The 18526-nt window shown below is 40.4% G+C and overlaps 1 protein-coding gene across 1 annotated transcript; it reads right to left on the bottom strand.

Moving 5' to 3' along the window:
• Positions 1 to 857: 857 nt before the first annotated feature.
• LOC134095807 (B-cadherin-like) lies at positions 858 to 11650 on the bottom strand. The gene is made up of 16 exons (XM_062549497.1): positions 11397 to 11650; positions 10898 to 11012; positions 8948 to 9249; positions 7954 to 8103; positions 7718 to 7873; positions 7478 to 7622; positions 7130 to 7302; positions 6507 to 6635; positions 6003 to 6188; positions 5638 to 5882; positions 4149 to 4291; positions 3832 to 4056; positions 3006 to 3230; positions 2658 to 2788; positions 1776 to 1919; positions 858 to 1660 (listed from the first exon to the last, which is right to left on the bottom strand). The coding sequence occupies exons 1-16, from the start codon at positions 11445 to 11447 to the stop codon at positions 1451 to 1453; spliced, it is 2730 nt and encodes a 909-aa protein (XP_062405481.1). The 5' UTR covers positions 11448 to 11650; the 3' UTR covers positions 858 to 1450.
• Between the last annotated feature and the right edge of the window lie 6876 nt (positions 11651 to 18526).

Here is an 18526-nt window from a genome sequence, read left to right as displayed (position 1 = left end):
GACATATCCAAACAGATTGATGGCTGTAATGAAAGTAAAAGGAAGCTCTACAAAGTATTAAGTCAGGGGTATGATGACTTCTCCAACCCTGTTATTCTAGTTTTTAATTTTTTTAATTAATTTTCAGAACAGTTGACTTTTTTTTCATTATGTTGTAGGCCTACAGCTAAATTTGTAAATAAAACTGGAAAAGTTTGTTTTTAAAATGGGTTTTGATTTCAGGCTGTAATACATAAAAGGTAACTATTTCAAAAGGGTAAGATGACTTTCTATAGGCACTGTAAATATCCAGCATGATGTATCTGATGTGTTTTCAAAGTGTTCCTTTATTTTTTTAGAACAGTGTAGGCTAGTTTCTTGTGTGACACCTTGGTAACGAAAAACCTTTCCTACAGAATTATAGCCCATCAATATGGGTTTGCACAGATAGGAGGGATAATTACAAAAGACACATGAAGTGAAGCAAATCCAAGATGGTCAGTTCGATGGCATCTGTTGATAACTCTAATGATAACTTCAAAACAAAAACAATGCAGACATTAATCTGAATTGCGAATGTGAACATTAATGTGAATTACATACACAAACTGCTTTTTAGTTTTCAAAAGTTTTCAGATAGCTAAACTAAAGTATCAGCATTAAAAGTAAAAAAAACTTAATTCTGTGTCTGCACGTTAGCATCATCACCCTTCCTCAAGTTGGACCGTCCCACTGTTGACTCCTGGGATGCAAAATGCTAATTGCAATATAGGGATTTAAGATGAACTTAAAGAAAAGTAAGCAGCAGTTAATCTAGAGTAATTTAAAAATAAATAATAAACAAAACACACGCACGCACATGCGCGCACACACAGCTATGAGGTCTAGGTGTGAGAATTTTATTTAATAAAATATTTACATTGTCACCTTGAATCTGTAATCCATCACAGTTCATAAAAAGCACAAGCCTCAAAGAAGCATTACAGCATCATTAAAAACAATCAGGGGGTAAAGGAGGGTAATGAGCAACATAAAAAGACTTGACAAATAGAAAACTGATTTAAAAAAAATACCCTTTCTTTAAAACCTCAACAGACTGAGTGATTAAATTCTGGTAAAAAACGGTTTACAACAAGGGGAAAAAAACCTGAACAAACAAAAGTGATACAAAACATTTAACCGACATGTGTCAGGCTGTATACCATCTGAAGAGCAATTCCGCTCAATGCCCAATTCCACTCAGTGCCTTTCAATTCAAATGGCCATCAGTGCTAAAACGCCCTTGCTTTACAGTCATTATTTAAAATGCAAGAAAGCATGTAACCTTCAAGATAAAACCCACCATCAGAGAAAAACAAAACAAAGCAAACATCTTTGTTGCTGCAAATGAACACCAGCACGCAGGAGTGGCTTTGGTTTAGAACGAGGCGGTTTAGGTTTAGGTCTGTTTCCATTAAAAGAGTGAGTCCACTCAGTCATCCTCTCCTCCTCCATACATGTCGGCCAGCTTTTTGAAGCGCGGGCCCCACTCGTTGAGGCAGTTGTAGTCCTGGTCGTCTCCAGAGCTGGAGGAGTTGAGGGAGCTGAGGGAGCCGGCCTCGGAACCTGCGCCCTCATAGTCAAACACCAGCAGCGAGTCGTACGGTGGTGCCGTGGGATCGTTGTCAGCTGCCTTCAGATTCTGTAAACACACAAACACACACACACACCATTAGCAAGGGGATTAAGAGGATGACACCAACTCCATCAAAGCAGGTGTGTAAAACAGTCAATACAAGAAAATGTAGTTGACTTACATCATCAATAAAGTTCCCGATATCTTCAGGGTTGGCAGGACGCGGGCGATACTGTGGTGCGGGCATGAAGGTGGGAATCACGTCATTCCTGAATACTTCTGGCCGGTTATCAAGGCCTCTGTGTAGCACACTCAAGTCATAATCCTGAGAGAGAGAGAGAGAGAGAGAGAGAGAGAGAGAGAGAGAGAGAGAGAGAGAGAGAGAGAGAGAGAGAGAGAGAGAGAGAGAGAGAGAGAGAGAGAGAGAGAGAGAGAGAGAGAGAGAGAGAGATGAATCACCAAGTTAACCACACTGCTCATGTTACAATAAAGAGCACCCCCCAACAGGAAGTACAAAGTTCCAGGAATGTCTCTGCCCTTACTGGCATATAGCCTCACCTGCCCTCTGTTGGGCAGCTACTGTACATCACACAAAAGCTGCAGTATGTTAAGACCTGTTCTGACTAGATATTGGATCAGACTCACTTCACTGGCTTGATTACAGAAATTTAAAGAAAGCACAGGCTGTTTTATGCATGGGGATATATGACAGATGCATTATACCCTTTACGAATAGCAAGTTTATCCATCACCCCTATAGTGAAGATTCAAGAGGGCTCAGTATTTCTCATTCCAATGGTCAACGCGTGCATGAAAGCAATACAATGGAGTTATAATGCTAAGGCCTATGCACACTAATGTCTGGTACTGTAGCTTTGCTGCTCGGACCAGGAACATGACCCTTTCCATCAGTTTGACACCCTAGGTACACCATTAGCATTAAATGGGAACCCAGTTACATTGAACATGTATGAAAAGGGGAATTCCTACATTGCATTACTTTAAAAAGTTGGCTGGAAACAGAGCTACAAAGTAACTAGCATGATGTGAGAAATTAGCTCACCTGGTCGTCTTCTCCTCCGCCTTCCTCATCGTAGTAGTAGATGTTGTCCCTGATGTCGTCCTCTGGCAGGAGCGGGTCCTTCTTCACGTTGCTCCTCCTCCTCATGAACATGAGCAGAAGCAGGACCAACACTGAAGGGGAGAATGATTTTGTTTAGGAAGAGTCCTGGCAGCAGAGCAATCAACTCCGACAGCAGAGAAGCGTCTTAAGGTCTGTACGCTTACAATGCAGTATGTGCTGAGCTGGCTGCAGGGCTCAGTACAAAATAGTAGTAGCCCCCCGCCCGCCACTTTCAATCCTTGACGTCGATCAAAACACTTAAAAAAAACAGAGCGGGGAGATTCTTACAGAGTAGGGCCAGGACACCTCCCAAGATTCCCAGGATGACAGGAAGCCCGAATCCTGCTGCACCGATGTCCCTGTCTGTGCAGGCAAAGTCAGCTCCCTTGCAGTTGCATACTTGGGCTTCTACAATGCTCACTTGGCTCAAGCCATGGTTGTCACGAACATTCAGCCTGATGCTGTATTTTGCTTCTGGTAACTTGGTTTTCATACGGAGTACAATGCCAGTATCTGAAACATGAAGCAAAAAAGATTCTATGAAATCACCATCGGTATGAAACCATCAGTAATTCTTAAAATTAAGCTTATTCCCAATATTACAGGTCTTTTCTAAGATCAACTTAGTAAATGAAAATAGTTTCAGATCACACACACACACACACACACACACACACACACACGACACAGGATAAGGATCAATATACCTAGTATAACATTCAGATTTTTTTATGAGGACTACCAGTCTACTAAACAGACAATAATTTAAAAAAAAAACACCTGAATACAGGGCCATTCACACCAAGACTGATAGCTATAATGATAACGGCAACAAAGTTATCTAGCTAGCTAATATGAATGATGTCAAGACTTTTCAACTATAACGATAACAACAAGAAGAATGATACAGTTGGGGATCACTTTTAGAGCGATTTTAAGAACGATAAAAAGCTGACAGCCAATCTGAATCAATCATATTTTAGCCAACACAATCAACACAAGGAAAGACTTTCTTTATATGCGGTCAGTGTGGATGCTTTTATCTTTATAGTTATAACTATTACTGAACGGTTATTAAAGATGACTGGCCACACTGCCCCCAGAAGAGACTTACTTGTGGCGTTCATCTGAGCTGTCCAGTTTTTGGCTGATTCCCCAGTCATCTGTACTCCGAAAGGAGGACCGTTCGTTTCATCGTCTTTATCCGTGACTGCAAGCTGTATGGGAGGCGGCTCGTCATTGCACACATTAATCAGCCTCTCCACCACTGCTGGAGGGTTGTCGTTCACGTCCTGCAAGTTAATCAGGAGTGTTCCAGTACCGGTCGCAGGGACTATATCTGTTGTGGACAAAAGGAGGATACTTAATCAGTGAGAAGAAAAAAAACAAAAACAGATTTGAACAGAGGAAGTCTCAAAGACAGTTACATACCATCATCCATAGCCAGAACTATGGCTTTGTACAGGCCATCTTTGACAAAGTTAGATTCTCGGTCCATTTCAGTCTTCACTTTAATTATTCCTGTGTCTTTATCGACACTGAGCCAATCAGCTGGATCACTGCCTACTTTGTACCTGTAAAGAAGCACTTTAATTATTTCCAAAAAAAAGAACCTACCGGTGCCCTCCACATACACTTTTGTCAACTGAATTAATGTTCTTATAAACTTGAAAATGTAACACAAACATAATGTCTTACAAACATAAGAGAAAAGTACACCGTTCAGTATACTACTATGACCCAAGTTAAACATTCAAGTTGAATGTCAAAAGTCCAAAAATAAAGCTACAATTGAGACAGTTAAGCTGCTGTAAGATAGTACATGTGTATGGAATTTACTGGGAATTACCGTAGGGGTCCAACTAATTAAATATAATAAAACATCATTATTTAGTTAATCATGTCTATTAAACAAAAGAAAAAAGAAAATCTCGATTGATGGAATGGTTGTTTGAACATTTTTATTGTTTTATGGACCAGTATTTCTTCAAAGCCCATGATGTTCTCAAATGTCTCATTTTCAGAGTTCCAAAGGATTTAAGGTTGTTGAAGACATTTGTAGAACCGTTGTGAATTAAATTTAAGACTGGCTTCACACCCTTACCGGCCAAAAATACTTCTATACTTATAAAATACTTCTATACTAATAAATCTGTACTTAAATTTCTATAGTAATATAGAATTTCTAGCAAAAGTAAATAAATATGAGCTGCAGCGTTTGCATTGGTTATCAGTTCCGCAAGGTGATCTCGTTTCTAGTTTTATTACATTGTGATGCATCTATACTAACTAGAAAAGCACTCAGAGAGCGCAGACCTCCGCCTGTATTGTTCTTCCTTGGTGTCATACATTTGAATCTAAATTATTCAGATCGCCACCACGTGGCCATACCATGCCATTACACCGCTAAGCGAAAAACATAAACGCCTCCTGGATCCAAAATGTAATCGTTTCTTCCTTGGGTCATTTTCAGACGTTTCCTGAAAATTTAATCGAAATCCATCCATAACTTTTTTTAGTTATCTAGCTAACAAACAGACAAACCCTGATGAAAACAACCTCCTTGGTGGAGGTAATAATAAGTGACAGAGCATTGCCAACCAATTATAGTCTGTGCTCTGACAACAAAAATCCTAGTTACCACCGTAGAAGTAACATTAAATGAGCTTTAACATACTCAAGACATATCTAAATGTATTTAAGTACGCACCAAGTGCATCATATTTTTATGTATTCAAGTCTTTTAAAGGCAGTAAAAAAAACTATCCCTTTGATATTCAAATTGAAGAATTTTGACTTGCTGAACACTCAACCTGATTAATTGAGACTGTCAAAATATTTGGAGATACAACCTAATATTGATCATTTGGTAGGAATATGGGAGTATGTGCTGAAACGTGAAATTGGCGCAGGCACTCACGTCACTTTCTGCTTCCTGGCGGTGTCAGGATCTCTGGCTGTGTATTCCACTAATGGCGTGCCAACTTGTACATTTTCAGGCGTAGAAATAGTCTTCTCCGCTGGACTGAAGATGGGAGCCTCATTGACATCCCCAACATTCACCACCACCTGAGCAGTGGCTGTTGGCAGAGAAACTGCAAACGGGATTTCGTTCTCCACTGCTACCACCAGCGTGTACTTGGACACTGCTTCAAAGTCCAGAGGCTAAGTTGATGACCGCAACAAACACAAAAACTCAGTTAGGATGGAAGGATGGGGAAAAAGAAGGAAAGCAAACAAACCAAAGTCAATAATTCAAAAGACGGCATGATTCATTTCAGACACCTTGGCTGTCTTGATGATGCCCTCCTGTTTGTTGGGGCCTGTCTCAACACTGAACATCCCCGCAGGGTCCCCACTTATGATCTTGAATTTGGCTGCTGACGCAGGGGTGTTGGGATCATCGGCATCCGTTACAGGCATCTTCACTACCACTTCCCCCGCTTTGTTCTCAGGGACGGTCACTGTGTACTAGAAAAGCAAATCAACGTTAGCAAAAAGAGCTGTGCCTTAGACTGCAAACATGTAGGCCACTTTATTCCTCTATTCTCTTGCATTCTTCAGGCTCACTTCTGTATTTTTTTAGGCCAGTCCACAGGCAACCAATGAAAATAAAGACTACTATAACCATGACAATATAAATATTATCAATACACAAGCCCCCTGTAATTTATCTAAAAAAGTGAAACTTTCATTTATTCTAGATTCACACATGAAGTGAAATATTTCAAACTTATTGGCAGCAGTGTCGACAGGCTTTCACTCTTCCACCACTGGTGCCTTGCTTACCTGATCTGGTTTAAACACTGGAGCATTGTCATTGCTGTCAGATACGGTAATTATTGCTTTGCAATTGGCTATTAGACCCATTCCTTCATTGTCAGCTGCTTGAATTTCCAAAGTGTACTCAGCAATTTTCTGGAAAGGCAAAAACAAACGTATAGCATTAATTGTTTTGTCAAATACCACAATGATTCTCAAAATCACAACTTAGCAGTGGATCTCTCATCTCAACGTTAGTACTAATAAGAGTACAGTAAAGACCAGGTTGGACTCCAACACAAATGGCCTTCACTGGTTCAGGTCCTACACATTAGACAGTGGTGTGGCACCCTGACTGAGTAGAAGTGGTGCACTGACATTCACAGTTTCTCACAGTGTTAAGTCAGCATGACCTACTAACTACTACGACAACAAAAGTATCTGCACTAAACACTTCAAACTATTCGTCAAATGATACACTTTGAGAGAGGGCCAGTAACAGGTAACAAACCTGAAAGAATTCATAATCAGAGAGTCAGATCAGAACACATTATGAAGCAGCACTTTTCCCACCACACTTTCCTGCTGTCTAAAAATCGCATCAATATTTCAGATGGCAAATCACAAGTACAAATCACGGTGAAGTGTACCTCTTTATCCAGCCCATCGCCGTTCACCCTGATTTTTCCTGTTATAGGATTGATGGCGAACATATCCGCTCGTGGCAATGGTGGAACTTGACCCAGAAGTTTGTATCTAATGATGGCGTTTGCATTTCCAGGCTCATCAGCATCAGTGGCATTAACAGCCATGAACTCAGTGCCTGTAGAACAACAAATAGGCCTCAGGCTCACAACAAAAACCTTTAACACAATAAAGCCAAGAAAACTAGGGTGATTAAGACACTACAATTCTGACATGAAACAGGAAGAACAATTAAATGCATATACATACAGTATGTATAGGACAGACAGACAGACAGACAGACAGACACACACCTATTTTTGATGCTTCTGCAACATTTCCCAGGAAAGGATCTTTCACAAAGGTAGGCCTGTTATCATTTTGATCAATTACAATTACTCTGATTTCCATGGGGTCCTCAGCTGTAGTACCACCAACTGATACTGCATGGGCAAGAAGCTGAGGGGTAGGATAAAAACAAAAATCATAAATTCACTTGGATGCTCCCAGTTTTTAAAACTCCAACAGATATTGGATATTTTTACAAATATTACCAAATAGGAAGGCTGTTTTTCTCTGTCCAGGGGCTGAGTGACGTAAAGCCATCCAGTTTCACGGTCAATTGTAAAAAGGCCAACAGGGGCTTGGTCTGCCCCTGAACCAGTAATACTGTAGACGATCTTCAGCTCCTTAGCATGGCTGGTTTTAATCTAGAAGTCAAATTGTTTCAGTTAATAATCTATCCATCATCCCACCAAAATACACACTTCACCATCTCCCAGACACCTACCTGCACCATCTGTTTTGGAAAAGGGCCTCTGGAGTTTTCAGGAAAGTTGATGGGAGGGATAATCCAATCCCTCTTCCTCCTCCTTAGACCACCATGTGACTTTGGAAACACCAGGACTGGCAAAGTTGGAACTGCTTCAGTCGCATCGGGCTGTGGGGTTAAAGTGTGACCAAATGAACAAACAAGCTAACACACAACACTACATACTAAATTATCTTCAACCAATTTAAGCATGATCATACTAAAACAGGTTTTTTTAACTGATTGTGGCCAGAGAGGAGACTATCGGTGGAGTGAGGAGGAACTTGTGAGGGGAGGAGTAAAAAGAAGTGATTGCCACAGTGAAACTACATTACCGAATGCAGGTCAACGACAATGCTTTGAGCATTCTGCATTCAAGGAATATAGCCTGGTCTACGATTTGGTCTAAGAAGGACTTAGAGAAGCTCATGCATGCATTTGTCTCCTCCAGGCTTGACTATTGCAATGTCCTTTTTACTGGCTTTCCCAAAAAGTTAATCAGGCGGCTACAACTAATTCAAAATGCTGCTGCCAGAATACATCAGATATGCTAGTCCTTTACAATCCCAACAGGTCACTTAGATCCACTGGCACTGGTCAACTGGTTGTTCCCAGGATCAGATCTAAGCAGAGGGAAATGGCATTCAGCCATGCTGTCCATTGTTGGAACAAGCTACCAACAGAAATTAAATCTACCCCAAGGAAACTTTTTTTTTTTTTCCAAAGAAACCAAAAACCTGTTTATTTTCTTTTCTTTTGCTTTCAATCAATCTTGTTTTATTCCTGTTTTTACAATATCTATCTATATATGATACCGTCATATACAAATAAAGTTGTCTTTGACTTCATGGACCAATGGGCTACACACCATTTTCCCTGAGCACTAGAGACTAGTAAGACAAACTTCAGGTGTAAAAACAAAAGTCAGTCAGCAGAGGTCAGTGTTGTTCCAGCTTGTGCTGCCTGTGGTTACCTGGTGCAAATCCGCCTGCTGCAAGTCCACCTGGTGGTGGTCGTGCTGGTGGTGGTGGTCGTGCTGGTGGTGGTGGTCGTGCTGGTGCTGCTGGTGGTGCTTCGGCCGGTTGAGCTCCACACGAACCGCAACTGTGTACTTCCTGCCTTGGGAGTCCCACCCGTGCACTGAAAACCTCTTGTGTCCATCATGCAGGGTCAATTGCCTCTTCAGCTTGACCGTTCCATCCGTATCCACTTTAAAACGGCTGTCTGCCGAATCCAACACAATTCGCTTGCGGCCGGTGCAGTCATCGAAAACCACTACAGAGGAAAGAAAGGAAGGGTGGGGGGTTTGGATTAGTGACTACTGTGCAGCACTGACCATTTAAGTCAGTCCTCTAAAAGTGCTAATGGCCACTGGTCTCACTCCCTGACCTATGGGCGAGCTATTAATGCTCAAAGTGGAGGAAGTGGACATTATGGCTGAAACCGATGAGCCAAATGAATAAATGGGCTTTTATGTGACCACAGTGCTGCTTTGTGAAGCATTTGATAAGGGGGCTCAGAAACTGTCTGATGATGCACAAAGAGGTTTTGTCTTCTACAACACATTTCTTCCATAATTACAAAGCCAGCTAAAGATAAAGGATGACAATGATCAGAAGATTACCATGTTGCCGTCTGCTGTAATTGTTTATGAATGAGTGGTAAGAAACTAAACTAAAAGATGACAGACCAGAACAGATCCAGTGTTATGGCATAGGCAAAAGGAAAGTACCCAGCTAACTGCCATATCATTTTTCAACTGATTGGAATGAACACAGACTAGAGCACAGTGCCTCGTCAGCTAGACCAATTGTGGCTGCAACCATCTTGTGATAAAAGGATGTGAATCTTTTTTTTCACCTCCCCATCCATTTTGAGATGGCTTCAGAGGCTTCAACACTTGTGATGCTATTTTAGGAGAATACACACACACACACACACAGAGAGAGAAACACACACACTTCCCCTCCCCCAAAGAGAGAGAGAAAAAAAAATCACCTGCAGAAGCAAAACCTGTTTGTCCCACCTGGTCACGTTAAGGCTTGCTCAAACACACCCATAGAGGCCTACAGAGACATTCAGCCTGACTGAACCTGGATGACTGAAACATTAGTGGATCTGAACTTTTCAAAAAGCTCTTAACAAATGGAGGCAACACGGTGGAAGAATTGATATCTACTCCCCTTGGCATCAATATACAATGCCATATTTAGCGCTAAGACAATACCCAGCTAGTTAACAAACAGCTAAAAGGTCACAGTCCTACTCCTACCCAATCAACAAATTTAGGTTAAAAGGACTGCATTGTCTTACATTAAAAACACTTGAAACTACACAATTAGCCTAAGGCAACTTATATCCACAACACAGTCTCAAATCAAACTGAAATGTGTCTTATGGCCTACTGAAACTTCGAAAATATAAAGGAAAGAGAGATCAACAGCCAGGGATGAGGCCAGCTGCACCTCAACACACTGCTGCCGTCCTTAATCAGGTGGGGCAGCCCAAGGTCTCATGTAGCCCTCCTAGATTAATGTAGCGTGAGAAAATGCAACATTTGATAGCTGAAACAAGTGTGGCATTGACTTCCAGATGCACCAGGGTCATCACAGACCAAAACAAAACCAAAAACAAGACACTCAATGTGCGGTCACTCCCCAACAAATATCTCAAGTTAATTTTGAGGTTAAGTAATTTTACTGTCAAGTTTAGGCAACGCTATTTGAAATATATAGGCTAGCCATCACAATTATTTTAATAAATCTGTCCTGCACAGAGTTAAAACGTTACCACTATATGCTGATGGTGGTTAAAATTAAGACACTGTATGAATCAAACAGGCCCCAATTAAACCACGGAGCCAAAACATTTTGATGAGAAAACAAGGGCGAGGCCTTTTACGGCGTTAATTGCATAAACGTACCTTTACCAAGCCTCCGACCAATGTGAAGATGAACTCTATCGACTTTGAATACATAGAGTTCTGATTCAAAGCCAGGTGCGCATGATGACTCCTCCGCAGTTACACACGATAGTGCCTTGATGTTTTAAAGAAAAATGTCAAATTAGTTAACGTTAAAGCTTTGTAGAAAGCGCATTCACATGTTTAATTCATCTTTTAAGCCTACGGTGACAGTAGTTTAACAGATTCGTACATTCATTCAAATAGGCTATGTGTCCACCTGCCTAAAAAAATAATAGCCTAGGCTAATAAAAAATAAGCATAGGCCATAGGTGGGAAAAACGAACTTAATCGAGACCACGTTAATTCTAGCGTTTCTTCAACTCGAAGTTTGACAGTTAACTTCTCTCAACATTAATCACATCCAGGAAATGGGTTAAACTAAAAAGCCTAGAATTAAACAGTAGCTTGGAACAAGAAAAAAAAAGGCAACGGCGCCAAAAGATAGGCTATAACCAACCTGGAAAACGAGAAGAAAAGCTCCAAAGCGCACGCACCAACAACCCTCCATCAGATTAAAATCCCTTTTTAAAAGAAAATTCCAATAAATAATCCTGTTTGGTTCCACTCGAAAAGAAGTGTCTTGCGGCGCTCACGGCGAGACTTCAAAATGACTCAAACCTCCAGTTGCGGAAATAAGCAGCATCAGGTAGTTTCGGCGAAAGGGTGACGTTGTTGTGCAGGTGACCTCGCCCAACTGATGATTAAAGAATCCGACCAAGTTTGGTCATGGGTCCTTTATGCGCATAGTCTACAGGTAGGCTAAATAGCCCACAGACAATCTGAAACCACGTAAACAAAACGAAATCCAAAGTGAGTTTACCGACTGGGAATGTTAACTAAACAATGTCCATGAAAACTGAACATAGGCTAGTTCATTTTTCCACATTCGTGATATGATCTCCTCTTTCCTTTCAATCCATTCAATGGGAAATGTAGATTTAGACTTCCATCTCAACTACAGGGCTATTTGACTTAAACTCAACATAGATAGTCTATGTTGTAAAGACTCGGTCTTTCAGTCAGTAGCAGGTCTACCACACCCACAGCTTAAGGTGAAGTGTGAGCTTCCCCCTTATAATCACAACAGGGCTATTGTGAACACCATGTCATCAGAGTTTACTGTAATGACGATCCCCACATGCATGTTCCTGGGATGTACCGGCTGTGGTATTAAAAGGAGCCATTCATCCTTGTGAAAACCACAAATGACAGCACCTTAAAGCCTACCCTGTGCATGCCTGCCTTAACTTTTTCCCCTACATATTTCAGGTTGTGTCCATGGGACAAAATCATCTCAGTTGAGGGATGTAATGTAGCCAAATAATTGGTCATTTAACTCAACCATGTTAGGCAGAGCTACTTAATGTATCACTTAATGTTTCCTGTGGTAGCCTGTAGCCTATTGGTTGTTAGCAATGGTTATGAAATATGTATGAGGATGCAATGGTGCTTAGAACACTCTTTCCAGCAAACACACCCCAGCACTCCTCTGATACACTCATTAACACTAAACACACTAAACCCACATTAAATGAACCTTTGTTGAACCATGTTATATGGCCTACACTTTATCTGTAACAATTTAACTGTGGGAGTGGGAAGGTAGAGACAGCTGAGCGTTTTGAGTCATATATGACAACACAATTAAAAGAATTGGCCTATTGCCTCATGGTGTCATGATTCATTCACACCACGTAATGCATTTGCAATGGGCAATTTAGAAGTGTTGTTGTCAAAATGTTTCAGATTTACAGCCATTTATAAAACATATTACAACTATACAAAAAATACAAACATGATTTATTTAATGGTAGTGTTGAGTGATAGTAGGGCCTCCTGTGTATGTATGAGACTGAGCGCTAAAAATGGAAGCAATACACTGAACAACATTTAACATAATCAGCATAATGTTGCAAAAAAGAAATGAAAAAGACATGGGCAAAATAATGAAAGTTTATGGTGTACACAATTTCACATGCTCACCAGAACCTTAAGTCCCCAAGAGGACATTAAGAAATGTAAAAAAAAAATACGTTTCTAATGCACCAGAAACGTTCTTGAACTCAGCAGAACATTTCTGATACAAACAATCAAAAAAAAAAAAAGTTCAATCTTGTTTCCATCAATTTCTTCTACGGAATGACATCATGCTGTGCATTCTGGACATCATTCACAAGGCTAGCCTAGCCTACACTTGAATAACTGGCTATCTTTTGATTACAAATCTTTACATTAATTACACATTTAACCTGACAAGGGTTTTGTTGTGTTCCAGTCTCAGTCTACTTCTCTCTGTAGACTCCAATCTAAAATAGCCTATACATTTAGACAAGCATAGCAGATAGCACATATTCCTTCAGGCTTGTAAATCTATCATGACCTAGCTAACATATTAAGGTGAGAACATGCATAATAAGGCCAATCATTTCTTATAGGCATTCTCAATAGGGTTCCTTCAGGTCTTGGCTGATATTCTTTAGTGTCCTTGTTCCTCCTCTCCCTCTCCACTCTGGAATGGATAACAAACTCCCACAGCACATTTCTGAAAGTGTGGTTTGTTACTTTCAACACCGCCTGACACCAGAAAATTAAACATGGTGAATGATATAGCCAAAATCAGCTTTGAGGCAGAATTATGTGGGCGTGAAAAGGGCTAGACTGATATAAGTCATGACGCAGTCATCATATTGCTCAAGGGTATAACGCATCATTCTGAAGAAATGTCATTGCTTTGGTCATCAGAAGTATCCAAATGTAGCCAGTTTCAGTCTTCACTCTACAGTATCTGGCTATGTTATGCACCAATTAACTTCCATTATCGGATCTTCCTCCCATTGAGAATCGGACATTTTCAGCATTCATTGAATTAATTTTGTGCTCTGAAAATATGATAGGTCACTTTTGATTATTCACACACACACACACACACACACACACACACACACACACACACACACACACACACACACACACACACACATACATTGAACTATTTAAGTTTGAACTTAATTAACTGAATTAAATATACATATTTAGAAAATAAGCCAAATTCCAAACAGACATCCTATTAACCACCACCATAATGATCTACACTCCTTCTGATATGAAAATAACAGTGACAATATGAGGATTGTCTCATATAGAGAAAATATGATCATTTAAAAAGAAATACTGTTAAAAGGCTGAAGGACTGAAGGATTAAAAGATTTTCTTTGTGTTTGTGGTTGCAACAGTCTTGCCACTGATCACGGGTTACTGATGACTCATGCACGCTGTCTGTATTGAGCCTCACACTGGAATGAGTATCTTTTATTAATGGTTATACTCCAAGGCTGACCAACTTTCCTGCTCTTACAGATGAAAACAAAAGCTTTCACTGTGCATTCACACAAATGATGCAGGTTATTGCTCAGCGACTTACTGTAACAGAGCAGTAATCTGAAATCCCACACTTTGTGTGTGAAGTCTGTGGCTGAAAAGCCTATTGAACATTAACTAACATTCAAAGAGTAAACATAGCATTGAGAGTATGCAAACATTGATGGCTTACAAAATGTAGGTCCAATGGAGAAAAGTTAGGCCAATTGCAAAGATGAAAGTAGCATTATTAGATATATTATTAGATAAAATGAGAAGCCATTCTACTTTTCTAAGGATAAGTTATTCTGTCTGTTTAGTCTGTTTGTGCTGGAAGTTTATATCAGAGATGAGAAGCCTGTCGACCATGTAATGGTTGACATATGCTGTGATCAGCAATGTGTCCTCATTGATTGGCTTGACTCTTCCCAGCAGCAGCTTTAAAAGCCCATCAAGACCAAGCGAGGCTCTTAGACTCCATGAAATGTTTATGCTTGCATACTCCAAATCTTATTAGCTTGAAGAGTCATGTTTCCATACACATGCAAGTGCCTCACTTTCCCCACCGATTGTCAGCCGCGGTGTCCTTGGCTTGCATGTTGAGATTTGTCAGGACAAGACCTGTCTTGTTTTGACCCGGGCTTTTGTGTCTCTGGAATGTGTGGCGGACCTCTCAACTCCTTCCTTAAGTTGGTTGGTTGCCTGAGCTGTTACGCCTCTTTAGAATAAACATGCTGCCCACCTCCTTCCCTCCTGGCTAATGTGTAATGAAGTAGAGACAGTCAAAATGGCTAAATACCTGGGCTCCACAGTGGCTTGCATTAAGTGTGTGCCTCTTTACTGGATTGTGATGTCACATGAAAGAGCTGCTGGGGCTGAAACTATGCTCAGATTCTTCACGGACCAATAGGGATCGAATGAAACAAAACAATGTGTCACCCAACTCCAAATTCCGTTCTGGTGCTTCTGATGCTTGACACACAAACACACACACACACACACACACACACACACACACACACACACACACAGTGTGTGTGTGTGTGTGTGTGTGTGTGTGTGTGTGTGTGTGTGTGTGTGTGTGTGTGTGTGTGTGTGTGTGTGTGTGTGTGTGTGTCTGTGTGTCTGTGTGTCTGTGTGTCTGTGTGTCTGTGTGTCTGTGTGTGTCTGTTTGTATGTGTGAGAGAGAAACCATTTTCTGTGTTACAGGTACTTCGCCTTGGAGCGTTTTGTCATTTCCAGTGTCACAGCTGCCACACATTCCCTGCACTTTGTTGATGGTAAATAGTATCCCTCAACACCCAACTTCAACCCCCTCCACTGAAAAAGTTACACTGATAGCACTCTTTACCTAGTCAGCAACAACAATAGCAAGGAGGGAGTGTTGACATTAGTCCCCTGGAGTGAGGTTAGTATTTAGCCATGGGTAAACTAACCACACCCTTAGACGTCTGCAGTGCCAGTGAAGCGTTGTTATCATCCAATGAGGTATATCAGTTAAATCGCAGGCATCTCGCTAAAAGCCCCACATAGCCCAGTCTATAGTTTACTGAGAGTTTAGAAATGCAATTTTGAATAACATGTTGTTGAGAGTGTGTGTGTGTGTGTGTGTGTGTTTTTTAAAGATGCATGTTAGATGTATGACCATTGTAGTCTGAATGTGTTTGAAAATAAACAAAGGAAGACTGTTTTGAGCAGGAACAGTCTCATTCAGGACTGAACTAATGCAAATTGCATGAGAAGGTGTGTTCTCTGGCTAAGTTCCTTAACAGGTATTTCCTGTTAAAACTGCTCCGCTGTGTAAGTCCACAGGCAAATATGCTTATCGGCTGTTGGTGTCAGATTTCTGCCATACTTCACAGAAACTGAAAGATAGTGGAATTGCTAACATACATATGGTAACACTTTAGGGTAACACAATTCATAATTAAGCATTTGTAAACTTAAATAGTTCATCATTTGTAAAGCATTGTTCATACATTATTTCTCATTAGTAAAGCATTTGCACGCACAGTTGTAAATGGTTCGTTCATAGTGAATAAGCCTATCTAAAAATCTGTTTGTGTTTTATACTTAATAAATAAACCAACAGCCATTTTTGCATAAGTTTGTTATTATAAACCAGTTGCAATATTAAATTATTTGTTCATCATTTTTAAATAAGCATATCTAAATACTTTCAATAATAAATTATGCAATAATAATGTGTTGATGAAGTATTACCATTATTTATCAGTTGCATACACATGCACTAATGATTATGGTGTGGATATAGCCTATTTATAAACCACTTCCTATCATTTGATGAACTATTTTTCAAATATTTAATAAATGCTTAACGGTGAGGAAGAATAAATACACTTTTGCATGGTTTTAGATGTTTTGAACTGGAGAGAGGAGGTTTCATTCAGTTGTCTGAAAAGTTGGGGGTTCAATTTCCGGCCTCCATGTTGTGCCATTGGCCTTTAATTTAATTTACATGTAAGTCACTTTGGATAAAAGTGTCTATGATATACGATATGAGTCTGTAGTCTAATGAAATGTATAGCTTGAACTTGGTTGCATGAACTTTTGGTGTAATTGCATTTTTTCTATATTTTTTTGGTTTACAAACGCTTTTGCACACCTCTTTTGTGGGGACAGGTGTGTCGGAATAGGTTACCCAGTTATACTTAAAAGAGAGAATCCCGCACTGTCCGCATGCAAACATTTATTCAGTATTCACAACGTTTCGGTCATAGACCTTCCTCAGGTGAATCTCGAAACGTTGTGAATACTGAATAAATGTTTGTAACGGACAGTGTGCAGGATTCTCTCTTTTAAGTAATTGTATTTTTGCCATTCTGTGTCAATAATAGTAATACATCAAGATGATTTACAAGACAAAATATAATATCTGTCTGATTACACTCCACCACTCCTTTGCAGATGGTGCTTGTTCCACAATCCATGCAATATCCAGTCTCATCACCTCATTTAGGTTAGATAGATAGATAGATAGATAGATACTTTATTGATCCCCAAGGGGAAATTCAAGGTCCCAGCAGCTTAAGACACCACACACAACATACAGTACAATGTAAACAATGTAAACAGGAAGATTAAAAAGCAAATCAACAATCAACAATCAACAATGACTAAAGGAGCAGTAGAATACTATAGATAAGTATGCATGAATGTACTGAGGATTGGTACTGTGATCCAGTCTGAGGTGTGTGTCAAGTTGGTAGTGCAAATAAGTCCAACAGTGCAACAGTGCAAGATAAAATTCTAGTGACCAGTAATAAATATGTACAGTACAAAATGTAAGCATAGTAATAATAATAACAGTACTAATATAAATATATGGACAATTAAAATAAACTTAACATAGTAATAATATAAGAGTTAGACATGAGGGTAGACATGTAAGTCATGCCATGTAAGTGTATAAGAGGGTGGAGGTGCAGATATACTATGCATAGAAGTCCAACTCTCCTTTTCCCTTCAGTGAAGCATTGTACAGTTGTATGGCCCTGGGTACAAATGACTTTCTCAGTCTGTCTGTTGTGCATGTCATGGAGCGTAGTCTCCAGCTGATCAAGCTCTTCTGCTGTATGATAATGCTGTAGAGTGGATGACAGTCATTGTCCAGGATGCTGTGTAGCTTGTTCAGGGTCCTTTTGTCTGATACTGAAGTGATGCACTCCAGATCAGCTCCCACAACAGAGCCAGCCTTCCTTACCAGCCTGTCTAGTCGCCCAGCATCCCTCTTCCTAGTGCTTCCTCCCCAGCATGCCACAGCATAGAAGAGGACGCTGGCAACAACAGACTGGTAAAACATCCAGAGGAGCTTGCTGCAGACATTGAAGGAGCGCAGCCTCCTCAGGAAGTACAGCCTGCTCTGCCCTTTCTTGTATATTGCTTCAGTGTTGACTGACCAGTCCAGTTTATCGTCCAGATGTACGCCCAGGTACTTGTATGTGTTCACCACCTCCACATTGACCTCCTCAATGGTGACTGGCAGCAGAGCAGGTTGACTTAAGGGCCAGCAACACCACGTCTCCAGTTGAGAAATGCCAGTGTTGGTCAGGACAGCAAAGATTCCAGGAACATTATGCAAAAGTCACACATTAATTCAGACAGGTATGGCATTTAAGAACTTTATTTTAATCAGCCAATCCAAAGGCCAACAGGTCAAAACATTGGTATCAATAAAAAGAAGAAAGAGATAGAGTGTGCAGTAGGCCT

Source organism: Sardina pilchardus, chromosome 11, assembly GCF_963854185.1.
Source record: "Sardina pilchardus chromosome 11, fSarPil1.1, whole genome shotgun sequence".
Classification (NCBI taxonomy): Eukaryota; Metazoa; Chordata; class Actinopteri; order Clupeiformes; family Clupeidae; genus Sardina; species Sardina pilchardus.
The sequence above is the reverse complement of the archived record's forward strand: the minus strand, read 5'-3'. Positions and strand labels throughout refer to the sequence as shown.

Coding starts and splice junctions, on each gene's coding strand:
- LOC134095807 (XM_062549497.1), bottom strand. CDS start 11,447: ATGGAGGGTTGTTGGTGCGTGCGCTTTGGAGCTTTTCTTCTCGTTTTC. Junction 3,231..3,831: donor AGCTCAGATGAACGCCACAA/GTAAGTCTCTTC, acceptor TTCATGTTTCAG/ATACTGGCATTGTACTCCGT. Junction 1,920..2,657: donor GCGGAGGAGAAGACGACCAG/GTGAGCTAATTT, acceptor TCTCTCTCTCAG/GATTATGACTTGAGTGTGCT.